The 27,321-nt window shown below is 46.5% G+C and overlaps 1 protein-coding gene, 21 non-coding genes and 1 pseudogene across 22 annotated transcripts; all 23 read left to right on the top strand.

Moving 5' to 3' along the window:
- The first annotated feature begins 7,716 nt into the window (after positions 1-7,716).
- On the top strand, positions 7,717-7,788 carry Trnae-cuc (transfer RNA glutamic acid (anticodon CUC)). Its single transcript has one exon. It is a non-coding gene; the product is annotated as a tRNA-Glu (tRNA).
- A 109-nt stretch (positions 7,789-7,897) lies between these two features.
- On the top strand, positions 7,898-7,969 carry Trnae-cuc (transfer RNA glutamic acid (anticodon CUC)). The gene has a single exon. It is a non-coding gene; the product is annotated as a tRNA-Glu (tRNA).
- A 2,734-nt stretch (positions 7,970-10,703) lies between these two features.
- Positions 10,704-10,775, top strand: Trnae-cuc (transfer RNA glutamic acid (anticodon CUC)). Its single transcript has one exon. It is a non-coding gene; the product is annotated as a tRNA-Glu (tRNA).
- Positions 10,776-10,884: 109 nt separating this feature from the next.
- Positions 10,885-10,956, top strand: Trnae-cuc (transfer RNA glutamic acid (anticodon CUC)). The gene has a single exon. It is a non-coding gene; the product is annotated as a tRNA-Glu (tRNA).
- Positions 10,957-11,057: 101 nt separating this feature from the next.
- On the top strand, positions 11,058-11,129 carry Trnae-cuc (transfer RNA glutamic acid (anticodon CUC)). The gene has a single exon. It is a non-coding gene; the product is annotated as a tRNA-Glu (tRNA).
- Positions 11,130-11,236: 107 nt separating this feature from the next.
- On the top strand, positions 11,237-11,308 carry Trnae-cuc (transfer RNA glutamic acid (anticodon CUC)). Its single transcript has one exon. It is a non-coding gene; the product is annotated as a tRNA-Glu (tRNA).
- A 107-nt stretch (positions 11,309-11,415) lies between these two features.
- Positions 11,416-11,487, top strand: Trnae-cuc (transfer RNA glutamic acid (anticodon CUC)). The gene has a single exon. It is a non-coding gene; the product is annotated as a tRNA-Glu (tRNA).
- A 107-nt stretch (positions 11,488-11,594) lies between these two features.
- Trnae-cuc (transfer RNA glutamic acid (anticodon CUC)) lies at positions 11,595-11,666 on the top strand. The gene has a single exon. It is a non-coding gene; the product is annotated as a tRNA-Glu (tRNA).
- Positions 11,667-11,774: 108 nt separating this feature from the next.
- Trnae-cuc (transfer RNA glutamic acid (anticodon CUC)) lies at positions 11,775-11,846 on the top strand. Its single transcript has one exon. It is a non-coding gene; the product is annotated as a tRNA-Glu (tRNA).
- Positions 11,847-11,954: 108 nt separating this feature from the next.
- Trnae-cuc (transfer RNA glutamic acid (anticodon CUC)) lies at positions 11,955-12,026 on the top strand. Its single transcript has one exon. It is a non-coding gene; the product is annotated as a tRNA-Glu (tRNA).
- Positions 12,027-12,134: 108 nt separating this feature from the next.
- Trnae-cuc (transfer RNA glutamic acid (anticodon CUC)) lies at positions 12,135-12,206 on the top strand. The gene has a single exon. It is a non-coding gene; the product is annotated as a tRNA-Glu (tRNA).
- A 108-nt stretch (positions 12,207-12,314) lies between these two features.
- Trnae-cuc (transfer RNA glutamic acid (anticodon CUC)) lies at positions 12,315-12,386 on the top strand. Its single transcript has one exon. It is a non-coding gene; the product is annotated as a tRNA-Glu (tRNA).
- Positions 12,387-12,494: 108 nt separating this feature from the next.
- Trnae-cuc (transfer RNA glutamic acid (anticodon CUC)) lies at positions 12,495-12,566 on the top strand. The gene has a single exon. It is a non-coding gene; the product is annotated as a tRNA-Glu (tRNA).
- Positions 12,567-12,674: 108 nt separating this feature from the next.
- On the top strand, positions 12,675-12,746 carry Trnae-cuc (transfer RNA glutamic acid (anticodon CUC)). The gene has a single exon. It is a non-coding gene; the product is annotated as a tRNA-Glu (tRNA).
- Positions 12,747-12,912: 166 nt separating this feature from the next.
- Positions 12,913-14,092, top strand: LOC125758271 (uncharacterized; annotated as a pseudogene).
- A 3,697-nt stretch (positions 14,093-17,789) lies between these two features.
- Positions 17,790-17,861, top strand: Trnae-cuc (transfer RNA glutamic acid (anticodon CUC)). Its single transcript has one exon. It is a non-coding gene; the product is annotated as a tRNA-Glu (tRNA).
- Positions 17,862-17,967: 106 nt separating this feature from the next.
- Trnae-cuc (transfer RNA glutamic acid (anticodon CUC)) lies at positions 17,968-18,039 on the top strand. The gene has a single exon. It is a non-coding gene; the product is annotated as a tRNA-Glu (tRNA).
- Positions 18,040-18,145: 106 nt separating this feature from the next.
- Positions 18,146-18,217, top strand: Trnae-cuc (transfer RNA glutamic acid (anticodon CUC)). Its single transcript has one exon. It is a non-coding gene; the product is annotated as a tRNA-Glu (tRNA).
- Positions 18,218-18,414: 197 nt separating this feature from the next.
- On the top strand, positions 18,415-19,732 carry LOC119391477 (uncharacterized). The gene has a single exon (XM_037659155.2). It carries the CDS (start codon positions 18,415-18,417, stop codon positions 19,606-19,608), a length of 1,194 nt encoding a protein of 397 aa, XP_037515083.1. The 3' UTR covers positions 19,609-19,732.
- Positions 19,733-23,528: 3,796 nt separating this feature from the next.
- Positions 23,529-23,600, top strand: Trnae-cuc (transfer RNA glutamic acid (anticodon CUC)). Its single transcript has one exon. It is a non-coding gene; the product is annotated as a tRNA-Glu (tRNA).
- A 108-nt stretch (positions 23,601-23,708) lies between these two features.
- On the top strand, positions 23,709-23,780 carry Trnae-cuc (transfer RNA glutamic acid (anticodon CUC)). Its single transcript has one exon. It is a non-coding gene; the product is annotated as a tRNA-Glu (tRNA).
- Positions 23,781-23,886: 106 nt separating this feature from the next.
- Trnae-cuc (transfer RNA glutamic acid (anticodon CUC)) lies at positions 23,887-23,958 on the top strand. The gene has a single exon. It is a non-coding gene; the product is annotated as a tRNA-Glu (tRNA).
- A 2,819-nt stretch (positions 23,959-26,777) lies between these two features.
- Positions 26,778-26,849, top strand: Trnae-cuc (transfer RNA glutamic acid (anticodon CUC)). Its single transcript has one exon. It is a non-coding gene; the product is annotated as a tRNA-Glu (tRNA).
- The last annotated feature ends 472 nt before the right edge of the window (positions 26,850-27,321 follow it).

The following is a 27,321-nucleotide window of genomic DNA, read 5'->3' as shown; positions in this document are numbered from 1 at the left end:
ACATAATGTCCTCTTTTGAATGCGAGCTGAATATAGCCAGAAGCCAGGAGTATACCCTACAAAAAAACGCGTGCTGGGGTCTTCCTACGGCTCCATAATTGATACTTTTTTCTTGCCTACGCCGCGAATAAAACGGACAGTTTAAACTAAACACGAACTTACTCCGGTCGTGAATTTTCTAGGCGGCGGAGTGCTACCACGGTAGCCGTGCAGTTCCGGAAGAGGGGTGATGATCGATAGTCCGATTGTGCCAACACGGCTTTCAACCTTTCGCGCGTAGGAACAAAAATGGCAAGAAGAAGGAACCGTCCGAGACACAACTTAGCTGCAGGACACGCGCTCGACCCAGCGCGTCCAAGAAAACACATGCCTTGGTTATTGAATTTCCTTATGCGCCAGGATGGCGCCAAGTCTCTACGCCGACGCTCCTTCGCACCGTAGACAGCGTGGTCAGCTGCCTGCGAGGCTATAGTGTCTTTCCGAATAGTAAGTGAGAAGGCGATATGTGCGCAAGAGGAACCATTCGCGCAGCTTAGTTTTTCTTTTAGGTAAGCTGAGACGGCTCGACGCTGTTTAAAAAAAGAAAACAGTCCGTGAGTCATAATTGCGTTATGTAGATAGATAGATAGATAGATAGATAGATAGATAGATAGATAGATAGATAGATAGATAGATAGATAGATAGATAGATAGATAGATAGATAGATAGATAGATAGATAGATAGATAGATAGATAGATAGATAGATAGATAGATAGATAGATAGATAGATAGATAGATAGATAGATAGCAACCTGTTAATGATAACCCCCGAGATGCAAGCCCGTCTTTTTTATTAAAATGGTATTCAACGGAGCTAGTTGGTTCACACCTTACACTGGTTCGAGCAGGGAAACTGAAAAAAAAAAAACGATGGACAAGCGGAGGCGAGACGTCGAAATTAGCTGCTTTATCACAGGGGTTGCTACTCTAAGTCTCGGATGATGGCTATGATATATATACAATGACCACGATAGTACACAAATAGTGTTTTCCTTTAAAACACCACCAGCGTTCTGGTGTTGAGTATCGCGCTCTCGGAAATAATTTGTAATCGCTTTTAAATGCGAAGCATTTCTTAGCGAACTTCTGCGACTTTGAGCGTATCTATCTATCTATCTATCTATCTATCTATCTATCTATCTATCTATCTATCTATCTATCTATCTATCTATCTATCTATCTATCTATCTATCTATCTATCTATCTATCTATCTATCTATCTATCTATCTATCTATCTATCTAGCCGCCTACGACTTTGTGCTCTCCTGGCCCTTTCTTTAACAGGATGTACTCCAAAATTGGCATGGCGTAACATGACTTTAGGGCGAACATAAATGACAGGTCATGACATGAAAATCATGATATCCATGTCATGAACAACATGATTTACATGCCACTGTTTTGGCCGTTTCGTTAGTTTGATATATACCAAAATTGATATGGCGTGACAAGAGCGTATGACGAACATAAGTGACAGGTCCTAACGTGCAAATCATGACACGCATGTCATGTACAGCATGACTTACGTGCCACGCTCATGGTGCGCTGGCGGCCGTTTCGCTAGCTTGATATACACCAAAATTTGTATCGCGCGACGTGACTGTGTGACGAACACAAATAACAGAAGTTAACATGAAAATCATGACACGCATGTCATGTACAGCATGACTTACGTGCCACGCTCATGGTGCGCTGACTACCGTCTCGCTAGCTTGATATACACCAAAATTGGTATCTCGTGACGTGACTGTGTGACGAACATAAATAACAGGAGTTAACATGAAAATCATGACACGCATGTCATGTACAGCATGACTTACGCACCACGCTCATGGTGCGCTCGCGGCCGCTTCGCTAGCTGATATACACCAATATTGGTATCTCGTGATGTGACTGTGTGACGAACACAAATAACAGGAGTTAACATGAAAATCATGACACGCATGTACAGCATGATTTACATGCCACGCTCATAGTGCGCTCGCGGCCGTTTCGCTAGCTTGATATACACCAAAATTGGTATTGCGCGACATGACTGTGTGACGAACACAAATAACAGGAGTTAGCATGAAAACCATGACACGCATGTCATGTACAGCATGACTTACGTGCCACGCTCATGGTGCGCTGGCGGCCGTTTCGCTAGCTTGATATACACCAAAATTGGTATTGCGCGACATGTCTGGCTGATGAACACAAATAACAGGAGTTAACAGGAAAATCATGACGCGTATGGCATATACAGCATGACTTACGTGCCACGCTCATAGTGCGCTCGCGGCCGTTTTGTTAACTGGATATATACCTAAATTGGTATTGCGCGACATGACTGTGTGACGAACATAAATAGCAGGTCACGCATCGTATATATGCAGCACAATATATGTTTCATTAGTATGGCGTGTACCAGATTGTACACTCATGCATGTTGACAATCTCGCGATATATAGCGAACTAGATGTCACGACATGAATGTCTTCATAGCCTCAGTGACAAACAATACGATGTATGCAGCTCTTTGCTGGCTGCTTCGCATTACATCGATTCCCACATTTCGTGGGATCTGCCAATTTTTTTATCTTTGCCGTCTATTTGTGGGCCTAGACGTATCTACAGAGGGGGGGGGGGGCAAGGACAAGGTCACCCCCCCTCTAGTAGAAAAAGTTAAGGGGGGAGCGCTTCTACTTTCGACAGTGATCGCTGCCGGCTGCATACTGGGAAAGCAACAACTAAACGAAGTTTTCCTTCAGTGATCACACAAATATAAAACGCAATCACGCAATTGTATCATGAAATTTGTCCTACGCTTACTGCTGTGAATATTGCCCTCTGCGTCTCATTACTTCGCGCTGTAGGCTTTCTGTGGAGCAGGCCGCCTATGCGAGGCTTTCGTGCCTTGTGCTCCAGCATTGCACAGTAGGCTACCGCTGAGCAGAGGCTTTATAACGTTAGAACTTGCAGCTTGCAGCGATCGCGGCGGCTTGCAACAAGACGATGAATCAGGCAGTGGACTCGAGCACATTGGGAAGCCCAGCTCTCAAGCTTGCCCCGCGACTTGATCTACCGGACCAGGGAAATGGTCAAGCTTCATGGTCTTCTGCATTAAGGAGACTGAATTAACAGCAGTGCTAGTTGGTCTTGATTCATCTTGAATTGGCTTGTACAGCGCAAAATACACTGGGACGGCAATGAAGCGCGGGCGCGCAGCGCCGTTTGTTCCTCTCTCTACCTCTCTTTCAGCAATGCTGAATTCACAAAGTTGTATACACCCACAAACAGCTCATCATCGTTATAGTACTACCGAAAACATTTGTTATAATCTTATGAATTGATCTCGCCAGCTGCTATAAGTAGTATATTCAGAACAAGACACTCTCCCGCTATTCGCCTCCAGATCTTTCAGTGGCGTCCTCCCGCGTGTGACGTCAGAGAGAGGACTCGGGTGCCTCTGTCGGGTGACTCTCAGCGGTCGACTCCTGAGAGGGCGTGGTGCGATCACTGTGATAAAATTACTCGCAAGGTCCCTTATGGATTTGCCTAAGATGACTCGAAGGCGAAACCCATCTTCTTCTTTTCCTTCAGTCGATGTATTGTTCCTTCCCCGCCCCCCTCCGAGTGCTTTCTGGCCGAAACGTCGTTTTGCACTGCTTCAAGGATCGGAGACATTGCAAGCCTTCTACACGTCACCTAGTTTTACATTGCTTCCGTGATCTGTGGGCCGATCACGGAGGCAATGCAAAGCGACGATGTCATGCGATGACATCATCATGTGACGTGATATTATGACGCCATAAATGTTAACGGCCCATGATGTCATGATGACATCATGTGATGATTTCTTGCATCAGTCGTGTTGACGCTGCCGACGCGGGACGCCGACGGTCAATTTTCGCGTTTGATGAGGAATCTGAGGCTTTCACCTTAAAATATTCAATCTTATTACAGCGCGGTAAAGAGTACCAATAACCAGCCAAAGGGGCCAAAAGAACGGTAGGAGAGAGCTCTCTTTCTCCTCTTCCTGGACACATTCGCCGATTTTTCCTACTATTTACCAAGCTGTATTATCCGTGTCAAATGAAACACGAACATTGGAGCGCGTTTCCCAAGCATTAGGAACTATATAGTGCGCGCCGTCCTCTCATGACCATTGACAGGCCCGCGCACACGACTAGGCGGCACTGCGCGATTGAAACCATCAATGTGGCTCACGAGCGGCAAACCGCATGAGCGTATCTATCTATAATCATAAGGGTGCGAACTGTACCACGCGTACCACTGCTGGCGTTTCATTCGGAGCCGACAGGACGTGCAACAAGTGGTAATGTGCATCCAACTCGCCCAATCTACGCTAGTTGTCTGAAATAACCCGCTGGTCGATGAAGTTATCAACATTATTTTGTCGGCAAACGTTTTGTAGCGTTAGCTACACTTGCCTAGCCGGAGCCGATTTCACGTGGATCGTCATGAGCCGCGCTGCGCATGCGCGAGGATCAGTGATCTCACACAGCTGGCTCACCGGAGCCGGCATCTCTCCGCCACCGCCGCGCACGGCTCGCCGCTGCTTGTCTGCGCGTTCGGCAGGAGTGGCGTCGTAGCCGCGGCAGACAAACTGGCGCCGGCGCGCGCGCAGACTCCGCCACCGCCGCGCGCGACTCGCCGTCGCCCGGTCTGCGCTTTCAAGAGGAGTGACGTCGTAGCCTTGGCAGACGTATTGGCGCCAGCGCGCGCGCAGCTATTCGCCTTCGCTGTGCAGCCGCCGTCTGACACTTTGCTGGAGTCGCTTGATAGAGCCTCTGACTGGCATTTGCAGGTGGGTGAAGCCATGGAGCAGAGCGCAAATGCTGCTCAACGGCGCAGAAGAGCCGAGAAGCTTATCTCGTCGAATCCCGAAGTAGTTGCCTGGCAGTTAGTGGTTCAGCGTACGAAGAATGAACAGAAGAAGGCTAATAATCCTAGACAATCTAGAAAGCTAAGAATAATCAGCTAAACCTTTGCTAACGCTACGTATATCCTGGCATAGCCGAGCTAAGCCACTGCAATTTCTTTTGTACACAGGTCCATATGACTACAATTGGGAGTGGAGTGTGCATTTTCCTTCAACTCAAGTCTGTTTACACAAGGCTAACGTTTATTGATCGCGCTTCGCTTCCAAAGCAGCGTAGACTCTATTTATTTCACTTGGTGGGACGTTCTTGCTTTCACGTGAGCTATTGCAACGCCATCCAGTCCAGTGAGCAACGCTACGAACTCGAGGGCATGATCCTGACCGCGATGGCTTTGGGTATATAGAAGATACGTTAAATGTTAAACTTTCTTGACCATCTGTAATACTAGCAGCCATCTAAAGGGCTATCATTGGAAGAAAATACAGCTTGTATCGAGGAACGCCGTGTGACGTGAACGAACTATAAAGAAAATGCTGGTGTTCTATCCAGAGCCTAGCAGAAGACAAAAGCCGAATCCTCGCCTTTGTGTAACCGGAGCGCCGTTCGCAGCGCCGCCATAGGTGACGCGCGAGGCGAATTCCAAAAAAAAGTTTAGGTGTTGGTAAGCATAGTAATTCGTTGTTCAGTAGGCACAGGTCATTTTAACTCCACGAGATTTCACAAATTTGTGGTGTAGCGTAACAAGCAGGCGATTTTATGGCAAACCGAAACTTTTTCACCAATAACAAGAAACCAAGTGCCAAAAATTTGCCGCATTGCAAATAGTGTCTTCTCTTATTTTTTACGTAGTCGCGCATAAGTGGTCATAATGTCATGGATCATTTTCGCGTCATTTGTTGCATCCCGTTACGAACAGGTGCTCTGTGCATGACTCCGAAGGTTTCGACCAATCATAAACAGCTAACAACCAAAGGGGAAGGGAACAGTGCGGCATAGTTTTACGTCATAATCGTCCACATTTTTTCAAGGAAAATTTGTGCTTACACCGTTTACATAGGCGAATTTACTTGGAGGGGCCGGAGGGCCCTCCAAGCAATGTTCCAAATACAAATAAGATAAGTCTAAAGATGGTACTACGTCTCTAATACCATAACTTCTTGCTTTTTTAAAGGAAACGTATGGCAGACAAGTTAACAATAACAGTAATAACAATAACAACACCGCACAAGAAACATACATTTTGACTAGGAGCAAACAAGGCAAAATATAATATACGCAAATCTTAATACGTCCAAGAAAGTGCAGCACTAATTACGGAAAAGAATAGGTGCCATCATTGTTATCTACATTTTTAAACGTTAACGAAATTTCAACATATGATACAAATCTATACTGCTGGGAAGGCTGCCGTCGACAAAAATGTATTCCTGCATAAACTTGCGTGGTTAATATATAAAAAGTGTTGCTTGTCATACTATTAGGTGCGTAACGCGCGCACGTATGGTCGTCCTAGTGTATGCCACGTAAAACTGACTGTACTTTCTCTGCTGCACAAATTCTGTCCCTTTATATCAAAAATCTCATAAAAGTGAGCGTGACTGAAGTTCTCTCTCTCTCTCTCTCCCTCTCTCTCTCTCTCTCTCTCTCTCTCTCTCTCTATATATATATATATATATATATATATATATATATATATATATATATATGTATATACACACCATTCTCTAATCAGTGCCCGGCCCCTTGCCGCCCATTGCGAGCATAATAGTGTTTTGAATTATAGCGCTCCTTGGTGCAGCTGTGAGCTTATGCGTCTCACTAACCAGGATTTATCTGCCACTTCAATCGCAGCCGACATGCACAGATAAGTTGTCCCGGACGCCGTACAGTGTAGTGTACGTCGTATAGCACTGTACTTAAACTGTCATTACACTAACAAGCTTTTAGTCCGTCTTTTCCCTTTACAACCCTTCCCTTTTTCTACATCTTTTCCTCTCCTAAAAAATGACGACGCGGCAACACTACCGGCCACTTCGGATCTTACACCCAGGCCGACACGTAAAAGCATACGCTGAAAGCCCTCAGCCCCCTAATTCTTTTAACACGGTAAACGACGAAGAAGGACGTCAAAAACGCCACCCGTGGCCACACCCCGGAAGGTGCAATACTAGACGAGTGAGGTCATTACATTGTCCGTTGAGGAGAAGGTGCGGGCGCGCAGACTGCATTGTTGTCAAAATATGGCATCGCTTCCTAAACAAACACAGTGTTCGCGTTAAGCAAAATCCTTCTTACTGACCTTCTTGACATCCTTTTCTTCTTCGTTCTTTTTTTTCGTCCTCCCCCCCCTCTTTGCTATGTTCCTGTCTCTCTTCCTTTCCGTCCTTTCCCTTATACTCTCAACATAGTAGAAGAAGACACGCACACGCTGTAAATATTGTTATGTTATGTCTTGAAGAATTCGGGGCTCCCGTCCAAACGTCGACGAAATAAACAGTTGTTTTTTATGAAGGCGCATATATTTTCATACTTATAACCTTGCGGTACCCGAAGTTACTCATATATATATATATATATATATATATATATATATATGTGTGTGTGTGTGTGTGTGTGTGTGTGTGTGTGTGTGTGTGTGTGTGTGTGTGTGTGTGTGTGTGTGTGTGTGTGTGTGTGTGTGTGTGTGTGTGTGTGTGTATTGCCGATGGAGTGGGGTAGACTTGCCCCCTCCCCCATTCTTCGCGCTTGGTTTCGTATAAGAGGCGCGTTGTTTCAGCCCAGCTCCCTCTCCGGCATGGTCTAGTGGCTGGGATACCTGGCTCTCACCCAGGAGGCCCGGGTTCGATTCCCGGTGTCGGAAAGATTTTTTTTTATTCGCGCTTTCTTTATTCTTTATTTGAGCGTGACGATTCGATATTTTTGCGCTTGCAGTCGAATGAGCAGGAGGCGTGCTTCACTCAACCTCGCTCTCCGGCATGGTCTGGTGGCTAGGATACCTGGCTCTCACCCAGGAGGCCCGGGTTCGATTCCCGGTGTCGGAAAGATTTTTTTTATTCGCGTTTTCTTTATTTGAACGTGACGATTCGATATTTTTGCGCTTGCAGTCGAATGAGCAGGAGGCGTGCTTCACTCAACCTCGCCCTCCGGCATGGTCTAGTGGCTAGGATACCTGGCACCAACTAAAAGAGCCCTCGCAAAGGAAAGGAAGTGGGCCCGCAGGAACGTAATTTACGAAGTAGAACAAGACGGTGTTATCTTGAATGAACAGACAGACATCGAACACGTGTTCACGATGTACTACAAACAGTTGTTTGCCTGTAGCCCGGTTGACGCGGAAAGTTTCAAGACAGAATTCATGCCTTCAATGCCAAAGATTGATAACAGTTCAAAAGAGACTTTAGAGCGCCCGATTACGGCCGAGGAAATAGCGGTGGCTATTGATGACTTGAAACCGGGGAAATCTCCTGGGCCCGATGGGCTAGGAGCTGATTTTTACAAGGCGTTCAAGTACGAAGTAGCCCCTATACTAGCTAATGTTTTAGAAGATGCATATGAACGTAAGCGATTACCGCCTTCATTCCTGTCCACGCACACAGTTCTGATCCCAAAAACAGACGATCGTGACACGTTAAGGCAGGTAACGGCATATCGCCCTATCAGCTTAGCGAATGTCGACTACAAGGTATACATGAAAGTTTTGGCGAAAAGACTACAAGCGGTTATTAAAGATATAGTTGGACCGCACCAGACGTGCGGTATAAAGGACCGGTCCATTTTCACTAACATTCACACGGCGAGAAGCATACTGGAGTGCTGTGACGTATTAGGCAAACAAGTCGCAATGCTCCAGCTCGATTTAGAGAAAGCGTTCGATCGCGTACCGCACGAAATACTGTTTGCGATTCTGGAATATATAAACGTGGGATCCGCTATCACGGAGGGAGTCGCAATGGCGTACAGGGGCTGCACGACGAGGCTAATAATCAACAAGTCCGTGGGAGAGCTTATCGAAGTGCAGCGGTCGGTGCGACAGGGTTGCCCCCTCTCACCGCTACTTTTCGCTTTATATATCGAGCCCTTGTGCCTCAGTGTAATAAGAGCTAGTTGTATAAATGGCTTTAAAATACAGCACGTTGAGGTAAAACTACTCGCATACGCGGATGACATAGCAGTGTTTTGCGGGGACCACGCCAGTGTCACGAATACTGTGGAAATTGTGAAGCGTTTTTGTGCTACTAGCGGCAGCGCTGTTAACTGGGGCAAGAGCCTCGGAATCTGGCATGGAGCTTGGCCAGTGACACCCAACACGTTTGCCAACATGCAATGGGTTTCCACACCCACGAGATACCTAGGCGTCCCTTTAGAGTTTTATCGCGACAGTGAACCCTACTGGCAGAACCAAGTTTTGGAAATGCGCGCAAGGGCGGAGAAGACAAAAGGGTCAGAATTGTCTATGTTTGCCCGCAGCACTGTGTGCAATGTCTTTTTTGTTACGAAATTATGGTATGTGCTAAGCGTTTTGCACTGCTCTCGCACTAACGTACAGAAGTTGCACAGAATTCTGGCTGTTTTGTTTGGGGGTCGGTTTGGGAGAGGACAAGCCGTACCAACCTGTTCCGACGTGTACGTGATGGAGGCCTCAGCCTGTCGCATTTATTCCTGAGGCAAGTAGTGAACCGGTTCTGTTTCCTACGTGATGTGAAGGACCCCTTTTTACGTACTGTACTACAGCTTAGACTAAGTAAACTTGTGCCTGATTTTGTTGTATCCACCGAATTTATAGCAGGAGGGGTTTTCGGTTTCCTGAAGGAAGTTGTGGCGGCTTATAAATTCTTGCGTGCTCGATTTTCTTGTGAATATTTGTCGGAAGTGAAACGAAGGAAGTTGTACAAGGACCTCGTCGATGTACTTCTTCCTGTGCCTCTGTATCGCGCCACGTATAGTGCCAATCCAGGAAGCGATGTTCTGAAGCGTGTAAAACGAATGTATGTTGCTCCAGGAGCCAAGTCCTTTTTCTTCAGGTTGCACACCGGGACACTAGAGGTTAAAACATGGATAAAGGAAAAGGGAATGTATGTACCTTGGGGTGTGCACTGCTTTATATGTAGAAAGCCTGAGACCATTGAGCATGTCTTTTTAGAATGCTGGGAAGGCGTGTTCTTTTGGGACATACTGCAAAGAACGCTGAAAAAAGACTTTCCCCTAGACCCGCGAGGAATCCGTTTCCTATCTGTGGAAAATGAAGACGGCGTCCCATTTGATGCAGTTATGCTCATGGGATTGCACTGCATATGGAAGGCCTGCATGGCCGCACGTCATGTCGATGTAGATGCAAGGTCGGCACAGGAGTATTTCCGTGAATCAGTGGGCAGGTTCCTGGAAGCACACAAATCTTCGGAGCCGGTACCTGAATGGGTATCGAGGATCGAGCCACTCATGTATATGAAACGATTTTAGCCACCACATTTCAGCCATAGTTTGGCTGATCGTTTTATCCATGCCCACTTTACGCACTTATGTAATATGTATTCTTACGTTTGACCTCTGATTGTGTTTGTGTTCCGATGTGTATGTCAAAGCAGGCAATAAAGAAAAAAAAAAAAAAAAAAAGTGGCTAGGATACCTGGCTCTCACCCAGGAGGCCCGGGTTCGATTCCCGGTGTCGGAAAGATTTTTTTATTCGCGTTTTTTCTATTCTTTATTTGAGCGTGACGATTCGATATTTTTGCGCTTGCAGTCGAATGAGCAGGAGGCGTGCTTCACTCAACCTCGCCCTCCGGCATGGTCTAGTGGCTAGGATACCTGGCTCTCACCCAGGAGGCCCGGGTTCGATTCCCGGTGTCGGAAAGATTTTTTTTTATTCGCGCTTTCTTTATTCTTTATTTGAGCGTGACGATTCGATATTTTTGCGCTTGCAGTCGAATGAGCAGGAGGCGTGCTTCACTCAACCTCGCTCTCCGGCATGGTCTAGTGGCTAGGATACCTGGCTCTCACCCAGGAGGCCCGGGTTCGATTCCCGGTGTCGGAAAGATTTTTTTTATTCGCGTTTTCTTTATTTGAGCGTGACGATTCGATATTTTTGCGCTTGCAGTCGAATGAGCAGGAGGCGTGCTTCACTCAACCTCGCCCTCCGGCATGGTCTAGTGGCTAGGATACCTGGCTCTCACCCAGGAGGCCCGGGTTCGATTCCCGGTGTCGGAAAGATTTTTTTATTCGCGTTTTTTCTATTCTTTATTTGAGTGTGACGATTCGATATTTTTGCGCTTGCAGTCGAATGAGCAGGAGGCGTGCTTCACTCAACCTCGCCCTCCGGCATGGTCTAGTGGCTAGGATACCTGGCTCTCACCCAGGAGGCCCGGGTTCGATTCCGGGTGTCGGAAAGATTTTTTTTATTCGCGTTTTCTTTATTCTTTATTTGAGCGTGACGATTCGATATTTTTGCGCTTGCAGTGAATGAGCAGGAGGCGTGCTTCACTCATCCTCGCCCTCCGGCATGGTCTAGTGGCTAGGATACCTGGCTCTCACCCAGGAGGCCCGGGTTCGATTCCCGGTGTCGGAAAGATTTTTTTATTCGCGTTTTCTTTATTCTTTATTTGAGCGTGACGATGCGATATTTTTGCGCTTGCAGTCGAATGAGCAGGAGGCGTGCTTCACTCAACCTCGCTCTCCGGCATGGTCTAGTGGCTAGGATACCTGGCTCTCACCCAGAAGGCCCGGGTTCGATTCACGGTGTCGGAAAGATTTTTTTTATTCGCGTTTTCTTTATTCTTTATTTGAGCGTGACGATTCGATATTTTTGCGCTTGCAGTCGAATGAGCAGGAGGCGTGCTTCACTCCACCTCGCTCTCCGGCATGGTCTAGTGGCTAGGATACCTGGCTCTCACCCAGGAGGCCCGGGTTCGATTCCCGGTGTCGGAAAGATTTTTTTTATTCGCGTTTTCTTTATTCTTTATTTGAGCGTGTCGATTCGATATTTTTGCGCTTGCAGTCGAATGAGCAGGAGGCGTGCTTCACTCATCCTCGCCCTCCGGCATGGTCTAGTGGCTAGGATACCTGGCTCTCACCCAGGAGGCCCGGGTTCGATTCCCGGTGTCGGAAAGATTTTTTTTATTCGCGTTTTCTTTATTCTTTATTTGAGCGTGACGATTCGATATTTTTGCGCTTGCAGTCGAATGAGCAGGAGGCGTGCTTCACTCATCCTCGCCCTCCGGCATGGTCTAGTGGCTAGGATACCTGGCTCTCACCCAGGAGGCCCGGGTTCGATTCCCGGTGTCGGAAAGATTTTTTTTATTCGCGTTTTCTTTATTCTTTATTTGAGCGTGACGATTCGATATTTTTGCGCTTGCAGTCGAATGAGCAGGAGGCGTGCTTCACTCATCCTCGCCCTCAGGCATGGTCTAGTGGCTAGGATACCTGGCTCTCACCCAGGAGGCCCGGGTTCGATTCCCGGTGTCGGAAAGATTTTTTTTATTCGCGTTTTCTTTATTCTTTATTTGAGCGTGACGATTCGATATTTTTTCGCTTGCAGTCGAATGAGCAGGAGGCGTGCTTCACTCACCCTCGCCCTCCGGCATGGTCTAGTGGCTAGGATACCTGGCTCTCACCCAGGAGGCCCGGGTTCGATTCCCGGTGTCGGAAAGATTTTTTTTATTCGCGTTTTCTTTATTCTTTATTTGAGCGTGTCGATTCGATATTTTTGCGCTTGCAGTCGAATGAGCAGGAGGCGTGCTTCACTCATCCTCGCCCTCCGGCATGGTCTAGTGGCTAGGATACCTGGCTCTCACCCAGGAGGCCCGGGTTCGATTCCCGGTGTCAGAAAGATTTTTTTTATTCGCGTTTTCTTTATTCTTTATTTGAGCGTGTCGATTCGATATTTTTGCGCTTGCAGTCGAATGAGCAGGAGGCGTGCTTCACTCATCCTCGCCCTCCGGCATGGTCTAGTGGATTCCACTTCCGGCCACTGTAGCGTGCGGTTGTTTGATTCATGGGCTCCCAACGAGCAGGTACAGCGGCCCCCCAAAGCCGCGGAAACAGGTCAACGGATATGCCATTACCAGGACTACCAAATTGTTTTGCCGACCCTGCCCACAGGTACGACCCCCACGAACACTTTGTTTCTACACGCAGACCTAAAAGCCAGGCCTTATAGGGCGGAGCACTTCAGAGATGCGCTCGCGCATATTTCGCTACTATCGGAAGTGGTCGCGCTAGGTGCTTATAAAATGAACCATGTGTGGGCGGTGACTTTTTGCGACGACCAAGCGAAGAAGAAAATGCTGGCAGCAGGAAATGTCGCTGTGAAAGACCGACGCTGCGTTGTTGTTGACCCCTGCAACCAGGCAATACGACTCAAGCTGTACTGGTTGTTGCACGGCGTCCCCGATGAAGACGTGCGAACAGCATTGTCTCCGTTTGGGAAAGTCGTTGAGGTCGCCAGAGATAAGTGGCGCGTACAAGGCTGCAACGAGAAGAGTTCCACAACGCGGTCGGTAACCCTCCACCTCAAAGCAGGCATGAGTATTGAAGACTTACCACACCAACTTCGAGTGGCAGAAGACTTAGCTCTCGTCCATGTACCTGGCAGAGCACCGCTTTGTCTCCGGTGTCACGGCACCGGCCACATACGACGAGACTGTCGTGCACCGCGCTGTGGCCATTGTCGCCGGTACGGCCACGATGAATCCACGTGCGTGCGATCCTATGCCTCGGTGACTGGACCGCCCCAAAACCAAGACACTTCGGAACACATTATGGACCTAATTGACGCCAAGGAAGCTGCACGAGATCGCGTACCAGAAGACGGCGTCAACACCAAGCCACCAGAAACGCAAGAAAAGAGCAAAGACATCGTGATTAATAAGGAACCCGACTCGATGGAACTCAAGACAGACAAAAAGGCCGATAGTGTAAGTGACCTCAATGTAGCCCCGCCTTCAACAACGACCTGCGACGCCAAGGAAGCTGTCGACGTTGAAATGGCAACAGCTGCGAGCACATCGGCGAAACGGTCACACGAAACAGGCCAAGACGACGTTGGAAACACCAAAGAAATGGGTATCGACGAGCCTCCAGCGAAAACGTTTCCTCTTCGGCGAGGAAGCCTCAAGTTCAAGCCGACAATACCGCCTGACCGGAAACCACCGCCAGCAAATCTCTTGCCTTAGCAGGGGAACTGTTTGTGTGATACAAACTCAAACACCCCGATCACTGATCGGGCACCTTTTCGTAACAAGATGGCTCCAAACACAAGAGAAACCGTGTATTACAGTCCAGCAAAACCCACGCCTCGTTTAGGTGCACTGCCATACTGACCCACAATGTGAGTAGTATGTATACCATTAATATACTATGGCTAAGAAACTTAATACTCCCTTGCGTATAGCAACAATAAATGTCCGTGGTCTGTCAACGCGCAGGAAACAGTACCAACTGAACCGCCTTCTAACCGAAAATAATCTAGACCTAGTGGCAGTACAAGAAACAAAAATTGAAAGTCAAGAACAAAGTGATAAAATGGTCGAAACGTTCAGGTCTACATTTAATATATGTGTGTCTCATGCGGTTGCTGCGTCTGGAGGCTGTTTGATATTATACCGGCATTCAATCGAAATTGTTGAAGAAGTTGTTACCACGTGTGAAAGTGGAAGACTAGTTGTGCTTGATTTTACGTTTTGCGATAGGCTGTGGCGCGCAATATGTGTTTACGCACCAAACAGTGAACAAGAAAGGAAGAATTTTTTTGAAAGTGTACAATTATATGTAAAGTGTAACCGCAATGTTGTTCTGTTGGGAGATTTTAATTGTGTGTGCAGACCAGAAGACAGGAGCAAAAGGTTGCTGTCCAGAGATAAAAGTGGGATATACTTAAATGAGACAGCATACGAATGTGATTTAGAAGACGTAGGAAGTGTGCTTACGTCTAGAAACAACATGAAGTACACCCATTTCCTAGGAGACTGCCACGCAAGATTAGACCGTATCTATGTACCGGTTGAATTTCTGCCGCTTTGTACCAACTATCTCGTACAGTGCGTCAGTTTTAGCGATCATTGTCTAGTAGCGGTTACTATTGGTGAAAAGGAAAAAAACGTGTCGCTTTAACTGGCACACATGGAAGCTTAACGATAAGCTGTTAGAAGATGAACCTTTCCTTCAAAAACTAAAAGAACAGATCGATAACTTACTGAACGATGATTCAGATAAGTTTTCGTCCTTATGGGAAATGTTTAAATCTGACGTCAAACTCATGGCAATAGACCGAGCGTGCACACTGCGCAGAAAAGAAAAAGAAAAAGAAAGACAGCTTCACGATACACTACAATTCCTACTTACCACTGAAAGTTCTAAACCGGGCCTGTTCGCAAAGCAAATAAAAGAAACTAAAAGCAAGCTAGAAGCAGTAGACATTGAAAGATATCGAGGTGCAGTGGTCAGAGCACGCGCCAATCAATTTTGGCTCGGGGAAACGCCCACCAAGCGGGCGTTAGGAGACGAAAAGCGATATGCAGTGAGAAAAGACATTACCGAAATTTGTTATCACAACGAAGTTACCCGAGATAAAAAAAAACATCCAAAAAGCCTTCACTGAACGTTTTCGTTGGCTGTTAAATCAAAAACATGAAGATACCAAAGTATTTGAACGTGAATTTTTTCCACTATTGCCACAACTAGAGAACGAACTATGTGAAGAACTCGAAATGCCAATTACCGTAAACGAAATCGAAAAAGCGATTGAAGACTTAAAACCAAGTAAATCACCTGGGCCAGATGGGTTAGGCGCAACCCAGTACAAGTGTTTTAAACCAGAAATGTCAGTAGCCTTGCATTGCGTCATCAACGAGTGTTTTCAAAGGAAAAGCATGCCTCCATCGTTTAGGACAACGCACGTGGTGTTAATTCCTAAAACCAATGATCCGCTCAAGTTACGCTCCGTTGAGTCATATAGACCAATAAGCCTCACGAATACTGACTACAAAGTATTCATGAAAGTAATAGCTAAGCGACTTCAAAGAGTTATTAAAACACTAGTAGGCCCACACCAGACATGCGGGATTAAGGGAAGAACGATTTTCACCAATATACATGTAGTAAGAAATATATTGGAGTCATGCGATGCTGAAGGAGGCCGAATTGCAATACTCCAGCTAGACCTTGAAAATGCCTTTGATAGGGTAACCCATGAAATTTTACTACTAATACTTCAACACGTTAATGTAGGTTCCGTTATCCTAGAAGGCGTTAAAATGGCTTATGCAGACTGCACAGCCAAACTGATAATAAACAGACAACTTAGTGAGAGCATTCCAGTGACTGCCAGCTTGCGCCAAGGCTGTCCAACCTCCTCGTTACTATTTGCGCTATATATAGAGCCTTTCTGCCAAAAAATTGTTTCATGTCCCACCATCCAAGGCTTTCGCTATTGTGACAACGAGATCAAAGTGCTGGCATACGCGGACAACATTGCTGTGCTATGTACAGACAAAGAAAGTGTACAAAAAGTGGTAAAAGAAACTACATCATTTTGTCAAGCTACGGGGAGTGCTGTAAATTGGGCAAAAAGCCTCGGCATTTGGTATGGAGACTGGCCAACTAAGCCAAAACTGTACTGCAATATAGAATGGTCTGACTCGCCAAACGTATACCTCGGCGTCCCATTGCAACACCACAAGGCGCCTATAGAGCACTGGATCGAAGAAACCGAGAGGGTAAAAGAAAAAACTCATAAATAGGGTGGTCATAAATTCTCAATCTTTTCGAGAGCAAGTGTGTGCAATATATTTCTAATCGCTAAAATTTTTTATGTTCTACAAGTATTATGCATGACAAGAATGTCAGTGCAGAAACTTCACAGAGTGTTTGCAGTTTATATTTGGGGCTCGACTTGGGAGCGCAAGAGTCGTTGCAATCTGTTTCAGAGGGTGCAGCATGGGGGACTAGGCCTAACTCATCTTTTTTTGAAACAAGCTGTTTCAAGGTTTATTTATCTCCGCGATCAGAGTAACGCTTTTTTGAGAACAGTGTTACAAGTTCGCCTACGAGACCACCTCGCGGACTATGTTGTGTCAACAAGCATTGTGACAGCTGGCCCACTACCAGGATTTCTACGTGAAATAGTGGCTTCTTATAGAATACTTAAAACACATTTTTCCCTTGAGTATCTGGCGTTAGTTTCAAAGAAAAAGCTGTATAAGGATCTAATAGATGTATTTATACCTCTACCAGTATATAGATCAAAATACTTATTGGGTTCAGAACGCAATGTGCTTAAAAGAGTGAGAGCCATGCCTGTTCGAAGTTCGACAAAAACGTTTTTTTTTTCAACCAGACACAGAAACGCTCCCAGTGAAGTCATGGCTTCAGAGTAAAGGCATTTTTGTTCCCTGGTCATATTATGCAGGAAGGCTGCATATTATGCAGGAAGGCTGAAACAATAAACAATTGTTTTCTCGACTGCCGCGATGCAACATTTTTATGGGACGTCCTTCAACGTACAATCGAAAAAGATTTCCCGTTATCACCTTTTGACATACAATTTGTGCCCTGTGACGACACAGGGGGCGTTCCTACTGATATGGTTATGCTGTTATGCATGCATGCCCTGTGGAAGACTCGCATGGCAGTACGACACGAGGACGTGGATGCACGCTCAGCGCGACACTACTTTATCGAAAGTGTGATCTACATGAAAGATGTGCTAGAACACGCAGAAGACACCCCTGATTGGTTTACGACATTGGATGAATTGGCCTCACTCAAGGCCTTTTAAACGCACATCATGCTTGAGACTAGCTGATGTTTTTACTCTTTTGTACTTGTCTTGTGTAACCCTGTTTGATGTAAAAAGGTAATAAAGAAAAAAACACCAGCATGGTCTACTGGATAGGATACCTGGCTCTCACCCAGGAGGCCCGGGTTCGATTCCCGGTGTCGGAAATAACTTTTTATCTCTTTTTGTCTTTCCCTCTATTTCTGGGTGTGGTTTCAACATTTCCTCACATTGTTTCGTTTAAGAAGCGCGTTGTTTTTGCCCACCTCCGTCTCCGGCATGGTCTAGTGGCTAGGATACCTGGCTCTCACCCAGGAGGCCCGGGTTCGATTCCCGGTGTCGGAAATTATTTTTAATATCTTTTTGTCTTTCCCTCTATTTGTGGGTGTGGTTTTAACATTTCCTCACCTGGTTTCGTTTGAGAAGCGCGTTGTTTTGGCCCACCTCCGTCTCCGGCATGGTCTAGTGGCTAGGATACCTGGCTCTCACCCAGGAGGCCCGGGTTCGATTCCCGGTGTCGGAAATAACTTTTTATCTCTTTTTGTCTTTCCCTCTATTTGTGGGTGTGGTTTCAACATTTCCTCACATTGTTTCGTTTAAGAAGCGCGTTGTTTTAGCCCACCTCCGTCTCCGGCATGGTCTAGTGCAATAAATAAATTTAAAAAATTAGGCATGGTCTAGTGGATTCCACTTCCGGCCACCGTAGTGAACGGACGCGGAATGTTGTGCTCCTCGAAAGGGGCGGTTTCAGCGGCCCAGCCGGGTCGCGGCATCAGGTTTAACGATACGAAGACGACACAGGACTACCAGATTATATTGCCCCAGTTGCCTACAGGTTTGACCGTAACCACCACTGTCTTTTTGCACGCGGACGTGAAAGCGAGGCCATATCGAGTCGAGCATTTCCGTGATTCTTTAGACCGTTTGCAGTTAATGCCGGAAGTGGTGGCTCTAGGAGCCTATCAAATGAATCACGTATGGGCGATTACCTTCAAGGACGAGAGTGCCAAAAAGAAGATATTATCGACCGCAGCATTCACCGTCAAGGATCACAGGTGTGTTGTGATAGATCCCAGCAATCAAGACGTCAGGATGAAGCTGTACTGGCTTTTGCACACCACACCAGACGAGGACGTAAGAAGCGCCCTGGCGCCTTACGGTACCGTAAGCGAAATTTCACGGGAGAAATGGCGTGTGCAAGGCTGTGCTGACAAAGGATCTCAGACGCGTCTGGTGTCCCTTCGCTTGAAGGCAGGATACACTGTGGAAGACCTGCCGCATCAGCTTCGCGTCGGGGAGGACCACGCACTCGTGCACGTTCCTGGCAGACCACCGCTCTGCCTCCGGTGCCGCGGCACCGGACACATAAGGCGCGAGTGCCGAGTACCACGCTGTGGGCTCTGTCGTCGCTATGGCCACGACGAGACCCAGTGCGTGCGTAGCTACGCCAATGTGACAGGGTCTGGACGAAACGACGCCGTTGACGAGCACCTCATGGACCAGGCTGACGCGGAGGCGACCGTGTCGGGGGGTGGAGACTCAGCGAAACCTGATAGCGAGCCACAGACGGAACTTTCTGAAAAGAAGGTGGGCCGTAAAGACGACGACGCGGCCGCACCCGCCTATGACACGAAGGAAATTGCAGACGCTGACACGGACACCAACAAGACAAGTACCACCGCGAGCACCGCAACTAACAGAGAAGAAAGCCATCAGGAAAGCACCGACATGGATTGCGACCAAAAGACGGTCGTAAAGAGACCGCGTGAACAAACCGAGGAAGACGGCACACCAGACGGAGGCTGCGCAGAAGAACCACTCCCGAAAACGCCGGTTTTCAGGCGACTTCCAATGAAATTCAAACCCAAGGTGCCGCTAGACAAGAGGACGGCACCGCCAGCAGACCCGCCTTAGCGGGGATGCTGACTGCAGACTTCGCGACAGAGCCTGGAACGGACGGGTAGCACAGTGAACTCTGAAAATGTGTGCTGCTGGAGGAGACGCTTGGTCTTCGCCTGAAAAGACGAGACCACCTGACGTGGAGAGTCCGTTGGCCGCAAGTCTTCTTCCTGACGTGATAGGCCCTTCAAACGGTGTGAGTTTTGACCCCCTGCAGTCGGCATTAACGAATTCTGCTGTGGCCCTGAAAGTAGCCACCTTAAATATTCGCGGATTAACTTCTCAAAAACGACAAGCGCAGTTAAAACGAATACTGACTGATAATGACATTGATATTCTAGCGGTGCAAGAATCAAAAATTGACAGCGAAGAACTAACTGAACGGCTGGCGAATAATTACAAAACAAACTATAACATATGTGTGTGTCATGCCAATGGCAGGTCTGGGGGGTGTCTGTTATTTTTAAAACAGTCTATCGGTATTAGTGAGGAAAAAGTCATTACTTCCGATAATGGGCGACTTGTACTTTGCGATTTTACTTTTTGTAAAAAAAAAATGGCGAATAATTTGTGTGTACGCGCCTAATATAGCTTGTGAAAGAAAATGTTTTTTTGACTACGTAGACACTTTTCTAAGATGCGATCGTGCTGTTGTGTTGCTCGATGATTTCAACTGTGTGTGCATGCCCGAAGACAGTGTGAAAAATGTTCCAGTACGCGACAAAAGCGCATTACAGCTTGCTGCAATAACTGATGAATATGGCTTGGTAGATGTAGGGTATGTATTCCGTGGCAGTCATGTGCAGTTTACACATTACCAGCAGCAAAGTCACGCCAGACTGGATAGAATGTATATATCTGGATGTATTGTACCTCTGTGCACAAACTATGCCGTGAAAAACCTTAGTTTCACTGATCACTCTCTCGTAACGATCGAAATTGGCAAGAAAAGAAAAACTACGAAGTTTAACTGGGATTTATGGAAGTTGAATGAAAAACTCTTGGAGGACGAGATGTTTGTGAAAGTAGTAGGCAAGAAAGCTGAAGATGCACTTCGTAATGGAAGCACAAGTTACATAAGCGTCTGGGAGCAATTTAAAAATGAAGTTAAAATGTACGCAATTGAAAGGTCAAGTGTCATAAGATACAAGGAAAAGCAAAAAGAAAAAGAGCTGCAGAGCACACTGGAATATCTACTGAATGCAGATAGCACTATTCCCGGATTGTTTAGCAAAGAAATAAAGGAAGTTAAAAGACAGATGGAATGCATTACGGAAGAACGATATAAAGGGGCAGTAATAAGGGCACGTGCTGAACGTTTCACAATGGGCGAAGTGCCCACAAAACGAGTGCTTGCGGAAGAAAAACGATATGCAACAAAAAAAGAGATTAAAGAAATACGCTACGAAGGCGAGCTTTCTTCGGAGCAGCAAGTTATCGAAAAAGCTTTCCTTGAAACGTACCGAAGACTGTTGGGCGGTAAAACGGAAGTGAAAGACGAATTCATGGAAGCATTTTTGTCACTTATGCCGAAATTGGAAGATGACGTCAGAGATGCGCTGGAAACGCCCATAACGATAGAAGAAGTTGGGCAAGCAATCGATGACCTTAGTAAAGGCAAGTCGCCAGGACCTGATGGCATAGGGGCAGGGTTTTATAAAACTTTCAAAAGTGAAACTACGGTAATGCTTTATCACGTTATTACTGAAGCATATGAAGTTAAGCAACTGCCTCTGTCCTTTAGGGCGAGTCACGTCATACTCATACTAAAAACTGAAGACGCAGAAAAGTTGCAGTGTGTGGAAAACTATAGGCCCATAAGTCTTACGAATGTTGACTATAAAGTTTACATGAAAGTTCTGGCAAAGAGACTACAATCAGTAATTACGAGTATTGTTGGTGCGCACCAGACGTGCGGTATAAAAGGACGAACCATTTTTAACAATATTCACACGGCGAGAACCATTTTAGAATGTTGTGATGCAACTAATGGCCACATAGCGATGATACAATTAGACTTGCAGAAAGCCTTCGACAAAGTGAGTCATGAAATATTATTTGCGCTATTGGATCACACTAATGTTGGTGGAGTAATACGAGAGGGTGTGAGAATGGCATATCAGAACTGCTATGCTAAACTCGTGATCAACAAAAAACTTAGCGCTAGCATAGCTGTGACATCTAGTGTGCGGCAAGGATGCCCTTGTTCCGCTCTGTTATTTGCCATGTACTTAGAACCCTTTTGTTTAAAATTGATGAGCAACACAAAAATAACAGGATACCAGTTCTTGACACATGAGGTAAAAGTTTTAGCGTACGCAGAAGATATCGCGATATTTTGTGAAAATAAGAACAGCATACAGGAGGCGATAAGAGAAGCCAGAACATTTTGTGCCTATACTGGAAGCGCTATCAGCTGGCAAAAGTGTTTGGGTTTTTGGCATGGTGAGTGGAATTCCAAACCAGAGTACTTTGAAGGGATCACATTCACCACCACGCCGTCCAAGTATCTCGGAGTGCCTTTAAAATATTATCAAGAAACCACTGAACAATGGGCTGATGAAACTGAAAACATTCGGACAAAGGCAACCAAGTGGGGAGGATGTGACCTTTCGATCTTTAAGCGCGCAACAGTGTGCAACGTGTTTCTTGTAGCAAAAGTTTTTTACATGCTACAGGTATTATGTATGTCTCGAATATGTGTACAAAGGTTGCACAGAATATTTGCAGTGTTTATTTGGAAGTCTACTTGGGAACGAACTGGCCGAATTAATCTTTTTCACAAGCTTAAGAAAGGGGGAGTGGGATTGTCGCACTTGTTCCTCAAGCAGGTTATTCTAAGATTTTATTACTTAAGGGATCAAAATGATGGATTCTTGCGTGCGGTGATGCAAGTGAGACTACGTGATAAGCTACCACAGTACATTGTATCATCGTATTCTCCAACGCAGGTAGTGGTGAGATGTTTTTTAAAAGAAGTTGTTTATGCCTTTCAGTTCCTCCAAGTGCACTTTTCGTTAGAGTATTTGTCATCGGTAACCAAAAAACAACTGTATAAGGATTTAGTGAATATCATGTGCCCAGTGCCTGTATACCGTAATAGGTATGTATTAGGATCTGAGAAAGATGTGTTTAAACGTATTAACAGAATGCCTGTAAGAGCGTCAACTAAAACCTTCTTCTTTTTGCTACAAACTGGCACGCTCCCCGTTAAACCATGGCTAAAAGATAAGGGATTCTATCTACCATGGGGTGTAAATTGCTTGATATGCAATAAGCCGGAAACAATCGAACACATTTTCTTAGATTGCTTTGATTCTGTGTTCATGTGGGACATCCTCCAGAGAACTTTAAAAAAAGATTTTCCACTTACGCCATTCGGAATACGCTTTTTGCCTTGGGAACAAACAGGGGATGTGCCATGTGATATGATAATGCTAGTAACCATGCACAGTGTCTGGAAAACCAGAATGGATATCAGGCATGAAAATGAAGCACCAAAAGCCGCCAAGGTATACCTTCATGAATACTTGTTGTACATTAGAGATGTGTTATACGAACTTCCTGAGCCACCTGACTGGCTACCCATGATAGAAAAACTGCTCACAGTGAAATATTATTAAATTAGGTACAAGGGACAAGATGTCAGTCCCGTTTTTAAAATGTATATTTGAACATGTTGTGAAGTGTTGAATTCAAAGATAAGAATTCCTATGTAAAGTGTGTCTTGACAAAAGCAGGAAATAAAGAAAAAAAAATAGGCATGGTCTAGTGGCTAGGATACCTGGCTCTCATCCAGGAGGCCCGGGTTCGATTCCCGGTGTCGGAAATTATTTTTAATCTCTTTTCGTCTTTCCCTCTATTTGTGGATGTGGTTTCAACATTTCCTCACATGATTTCGTTTAAGAAGCGCGTTGTTTTGGCCCACCTCCGTCTCCGGCATGGTCTAGTGGCTAGGATACCTGGCTCTCACCCAGGAGGCCCGGGTTCGATTCCCGGTGTCGGAAATAATTTTTTTAATCTCTTTTTGTCTTTCCCTCTATTTGTGGGTGTGGTTTTAACATTTCCTCACATGGTTTCGTTTAAGAAGCGCGTTGTTTTAGCCCACCTCCGTCTCCGGCATGGTCTAGTGGCTAGGATACCTGGCTCTCACCCAGGAGGCCCGGGTTCGATTCCCGGTGCCGGAAATTATCTTTAATATCTTTTTGTCTTTCCCGCTATTTGTGGGTGTGGTTTTAACATTTACTCACTTGGTTTCGTTTGAGAAGCGTGTTGTTTTGGCCCACCTCCGTCTCCGGCATGGTCTAGTGGCTAGGATACCTGGCTCTCACCCAGGAGGCCCGGGTTCGATTCCCAGTGTCGGAAATTATTTTTAATATCTTTGTCTTTCCCTCTATTTGTGGGTGCGGTTTTAATACAGTGAAACCTCGGTCATACGATCACGGCTCATACGAATTTTTCTTTAGTCCCGGCCAACGCCAACGCTTAGCGGAACGCTATTCGAGTAGCTCTTGCCTTTTTTGAGCAATAATATGTGCACCCCGTGAAGGCTAATATACTGTGCCCATCGGCGATGAACGCGGACCAGTTCGGATACCTGCCAAGTCCTGCGGCGTCAGCGGCGGCCGCGTCCAGGAAGCGGACGGGCCCTTACTGCGACTATGACAGCGAGGATGTCCACTCACTGACAGGTGAGGGGTCATCTGATGACGACTTCGAACTTGTATTAAGCCAAGAGGCAAAGAGGCGCAACACCAGGCCCTCTTCATCCCCGAACGTTCCAAATGAAGAAGCGCCGCGAAGGCCCGAGGCCAACACCATCATCTTCATTCCTGCTGTCCCCAACGGCAACATGAAGCGCCTCGACAGGCAATCTGTTTCGGCGCTGCTCGAGGGACTGGTGCCAGATGAAATCATCGACATCAGAGTGAACCCGCGTAAGAATGTCATGGCGATTGATGTTTCGCATGCCGCCGCTCTGAACGTACTACGCAACGTGACAGAGCTGGATGGAATCAACGTCCGCTCCTACATCCCTGTGGGCTCCAACGTCATTGCCGGCGTCTTCTACGACGTTGACGCTACCATGCCCAGCTCCGACTTGTCTGCCCTTGTCAAGCCAGCTAATGAAGCTAGCGTTATCACTAAGGTTACCCGTTTGGGTACCTCACGCTGCGTGAAAATAGATTTTCAAGGCAACTCTCTACCTTCGTACGTAAAGGTGGGTCACTTCCGACACCCTGTGAGACCGTTTGTGCCGAAGCCACTACAATGTCACAACTGCATGAAGCTAGGTCACGTGACAGGCGTATGCGAAAATGAGCGAGTATGTTCTCGCTGCGCTGAAACCCATTCTGCGGACACTTGTATAGTCAATGTTCTCAAGTGTTCGAATTGTAATGGACCTCATGAAGCTTCCTCAAAACAGTGCCCAAAAATGAAAAGAGAAATCTTTGTATTGAAACAAATGGCAAGGAACCATACATCGCATCGCGAGGCTGCCAAAACAGTCAGAAAGCGGCGAAATCGGCGCCGACGTGCATCCAAGAAAACCAATACTTGTGCATCTGCAGCGCCCCTTGAACGCCCTGCTTCACCAACTCCCTTGTCATCCGGACCCTTCGCGGCCGGCACGAAACGAACTGCAGTAAAACGCGCAGTTCCTGGAGATTCCACTTGGCCTCCATTGCCGAAGCCACAGTCACAGAGATTGTCGATGGCCGGTGCAAAGCAGAACAACAAAGAAGGCATGGACACAACTGATGCAGCTTGGCCTACGTTGCCGAAGTCGCAGCAACATGCAGATTCACACTGTACATCGGCAACAGTGCGCACTGAATCTCCGACTGACCAGGTGCCTGAAGAAGACAAACCAATCATCATCGTGCTTCAGTCATTGTTGGACACACTGCGCGTGTTCGTCGGCAAGCTGAAATCCCCCTACGCTCAGTCTGTACAACAAGTACTGGATGTTCTGTGTACAGTACTTGCAAGCCTTCAACAGGCACCATGACACGACTTTCTACAGCGGAACGTATATGCCTGAGATCCTGAGTCCAGTACCATGGAACGCAGCTGTGTTCTTTAAGCTCGCGTGCATTGTTTCTTTTTTGTATGCTCCCTTCTTTCTATCTCCCTTCTTTCTCTCCCTTAATCCCCATTCCCCAGCGTAGGATAGCAAACCGGACGCGCGTCTGGTTAACCTTCCTACCTTTCCTTCCTCTTTCTTCTCCTCCAGTACGGTTGTTTCGAACAGATTTTCACCCCGCGATGTTTGGTACGAACATACGCTGCCGCGCAGGTACGAAGAGGTGCTCTCCGCGCTGTCGCAGAAAACGCGCCTAGCACGTGCGGGCGCAGAAACGCAAGCACCGGCATGCGCGCCGCGCCGCCAATTGGTCAGAAAAATACTTTTCTTACACAGCGATCGGAATAAAGCTTTAGTGACGCGTTGTAGCCTCCGAGATTGTGTGCGCGAATCTTGGAGGCCGTAATGCGCCTTCGTATGCCTTCGCGTTTAGATTACAAGCCATGTCCTCCATGCAAGCGATGTGCTGGTGCATCAGACACCCTATGAAATGTGGACGAGGACCGAACGAAGACACGGGCGACCTTGGCGAAGGAGCTAGGTCTCACAACGTCAACATGCACGACTGTTGGGGACGCACTTGTGCGTGCACGGCCGTAAATCTCTCGAAAAACATCCCCAACACCACCGCGATAAGAAAATAACAACGTAGGACAGCGGTTGTGAAATTTTCTGGCCTCCATCTATCGCACCAATGAGCTCCATAAGTCACTTTCGCCGCAGTACTACAGTGTCATGCGGAAAAGCATACTAGGATTCGGACGGGGCTAATAGCTGTCGCGGGTCTGGTTCAATAATCACACATGCGCGCACGGCCGTATATTTGAGAGTGCAGGTATGATTGTTAAAGTCTAAAAACTTCACTGGCAATCATTCAGAGCTGTTCGTGACTTTACTGCGGCGCTGAAAAAGAATAAATGAAAACGTACACCGGCTTTCTTTTGTCGAATGCAAATTTCTCATACTTTCTGGTGATACGAATTTCGGATTATACGAATATTTTAGGTGACCCCGCGAGATTCGCATCACCGAGGTTTTACTGTATTTCCTCACTTGGTTTCGTATAAGAAGCGCGTTGTTTGAGCCCACCTCAGTCTCCGGCATGGTCTAGTGGCTAGGATACCTGGCTCTCACCCAGGAGGCCCGGGATCGATTCCCGGTGTCGGAATTAATTTTTTATCTCATTTTGTCTTTCCCTCTATTTGCGGGTGTGGTTTTAATATTTCCTCACTTGGTTTCATATAAGAAGCGCGTTTAAACGCTTTTATGTTTCCCTCTATTGTAGGCTTTTAAAAATATTTTTGCACTCCGTTATATATAAAGAGGCGAGGTGTTTAGCTTTTATATTGATATACTTGTTGATGCGGTAGCACAATTAAATAAGGTATCAATTGTACAGATGAAACGTTCAAAAACTCAGGCCTGTGGCTTGGGTCATGCGGGTCTAAACCTAATCTGATCGCTGGCACTGAGGAGTGATGTGTGCCAGCAAAATATCTTTGTTTCCCATTTAGTGCACACATCTCTAATGTATACACTATTTGAAAGAGTGGCCTACAGGCCTTCAGCGCTATGCTAAACCTTGTATGCCAAATGACCTTTTTATTATTGGTAAAGCTGAAGCCTGTAAATAGTTTTCG

The sequence above is a fragment of the Rhipicephalus sanguineus genome, chromosome 4 (assembly GCF_013339695.2).
Source record: "Rhipicephalus sanguineus isolate Rsan-2018 chromosome 4, BIME_Rsan_1.4, whole genome shotgun sequence".
NCBI classification, from domain to species: Eukaryota; Metazoa; Arthropoda; class Arachnida; order Ixodida; family Ixodidae; genus Rhipicephalus; species Rhipicephalus sanguineus.
Note: the sequence above shows the minus strand (reverse complement) of the source record. Positions and strands in the feature narration are given on the sequence as shown.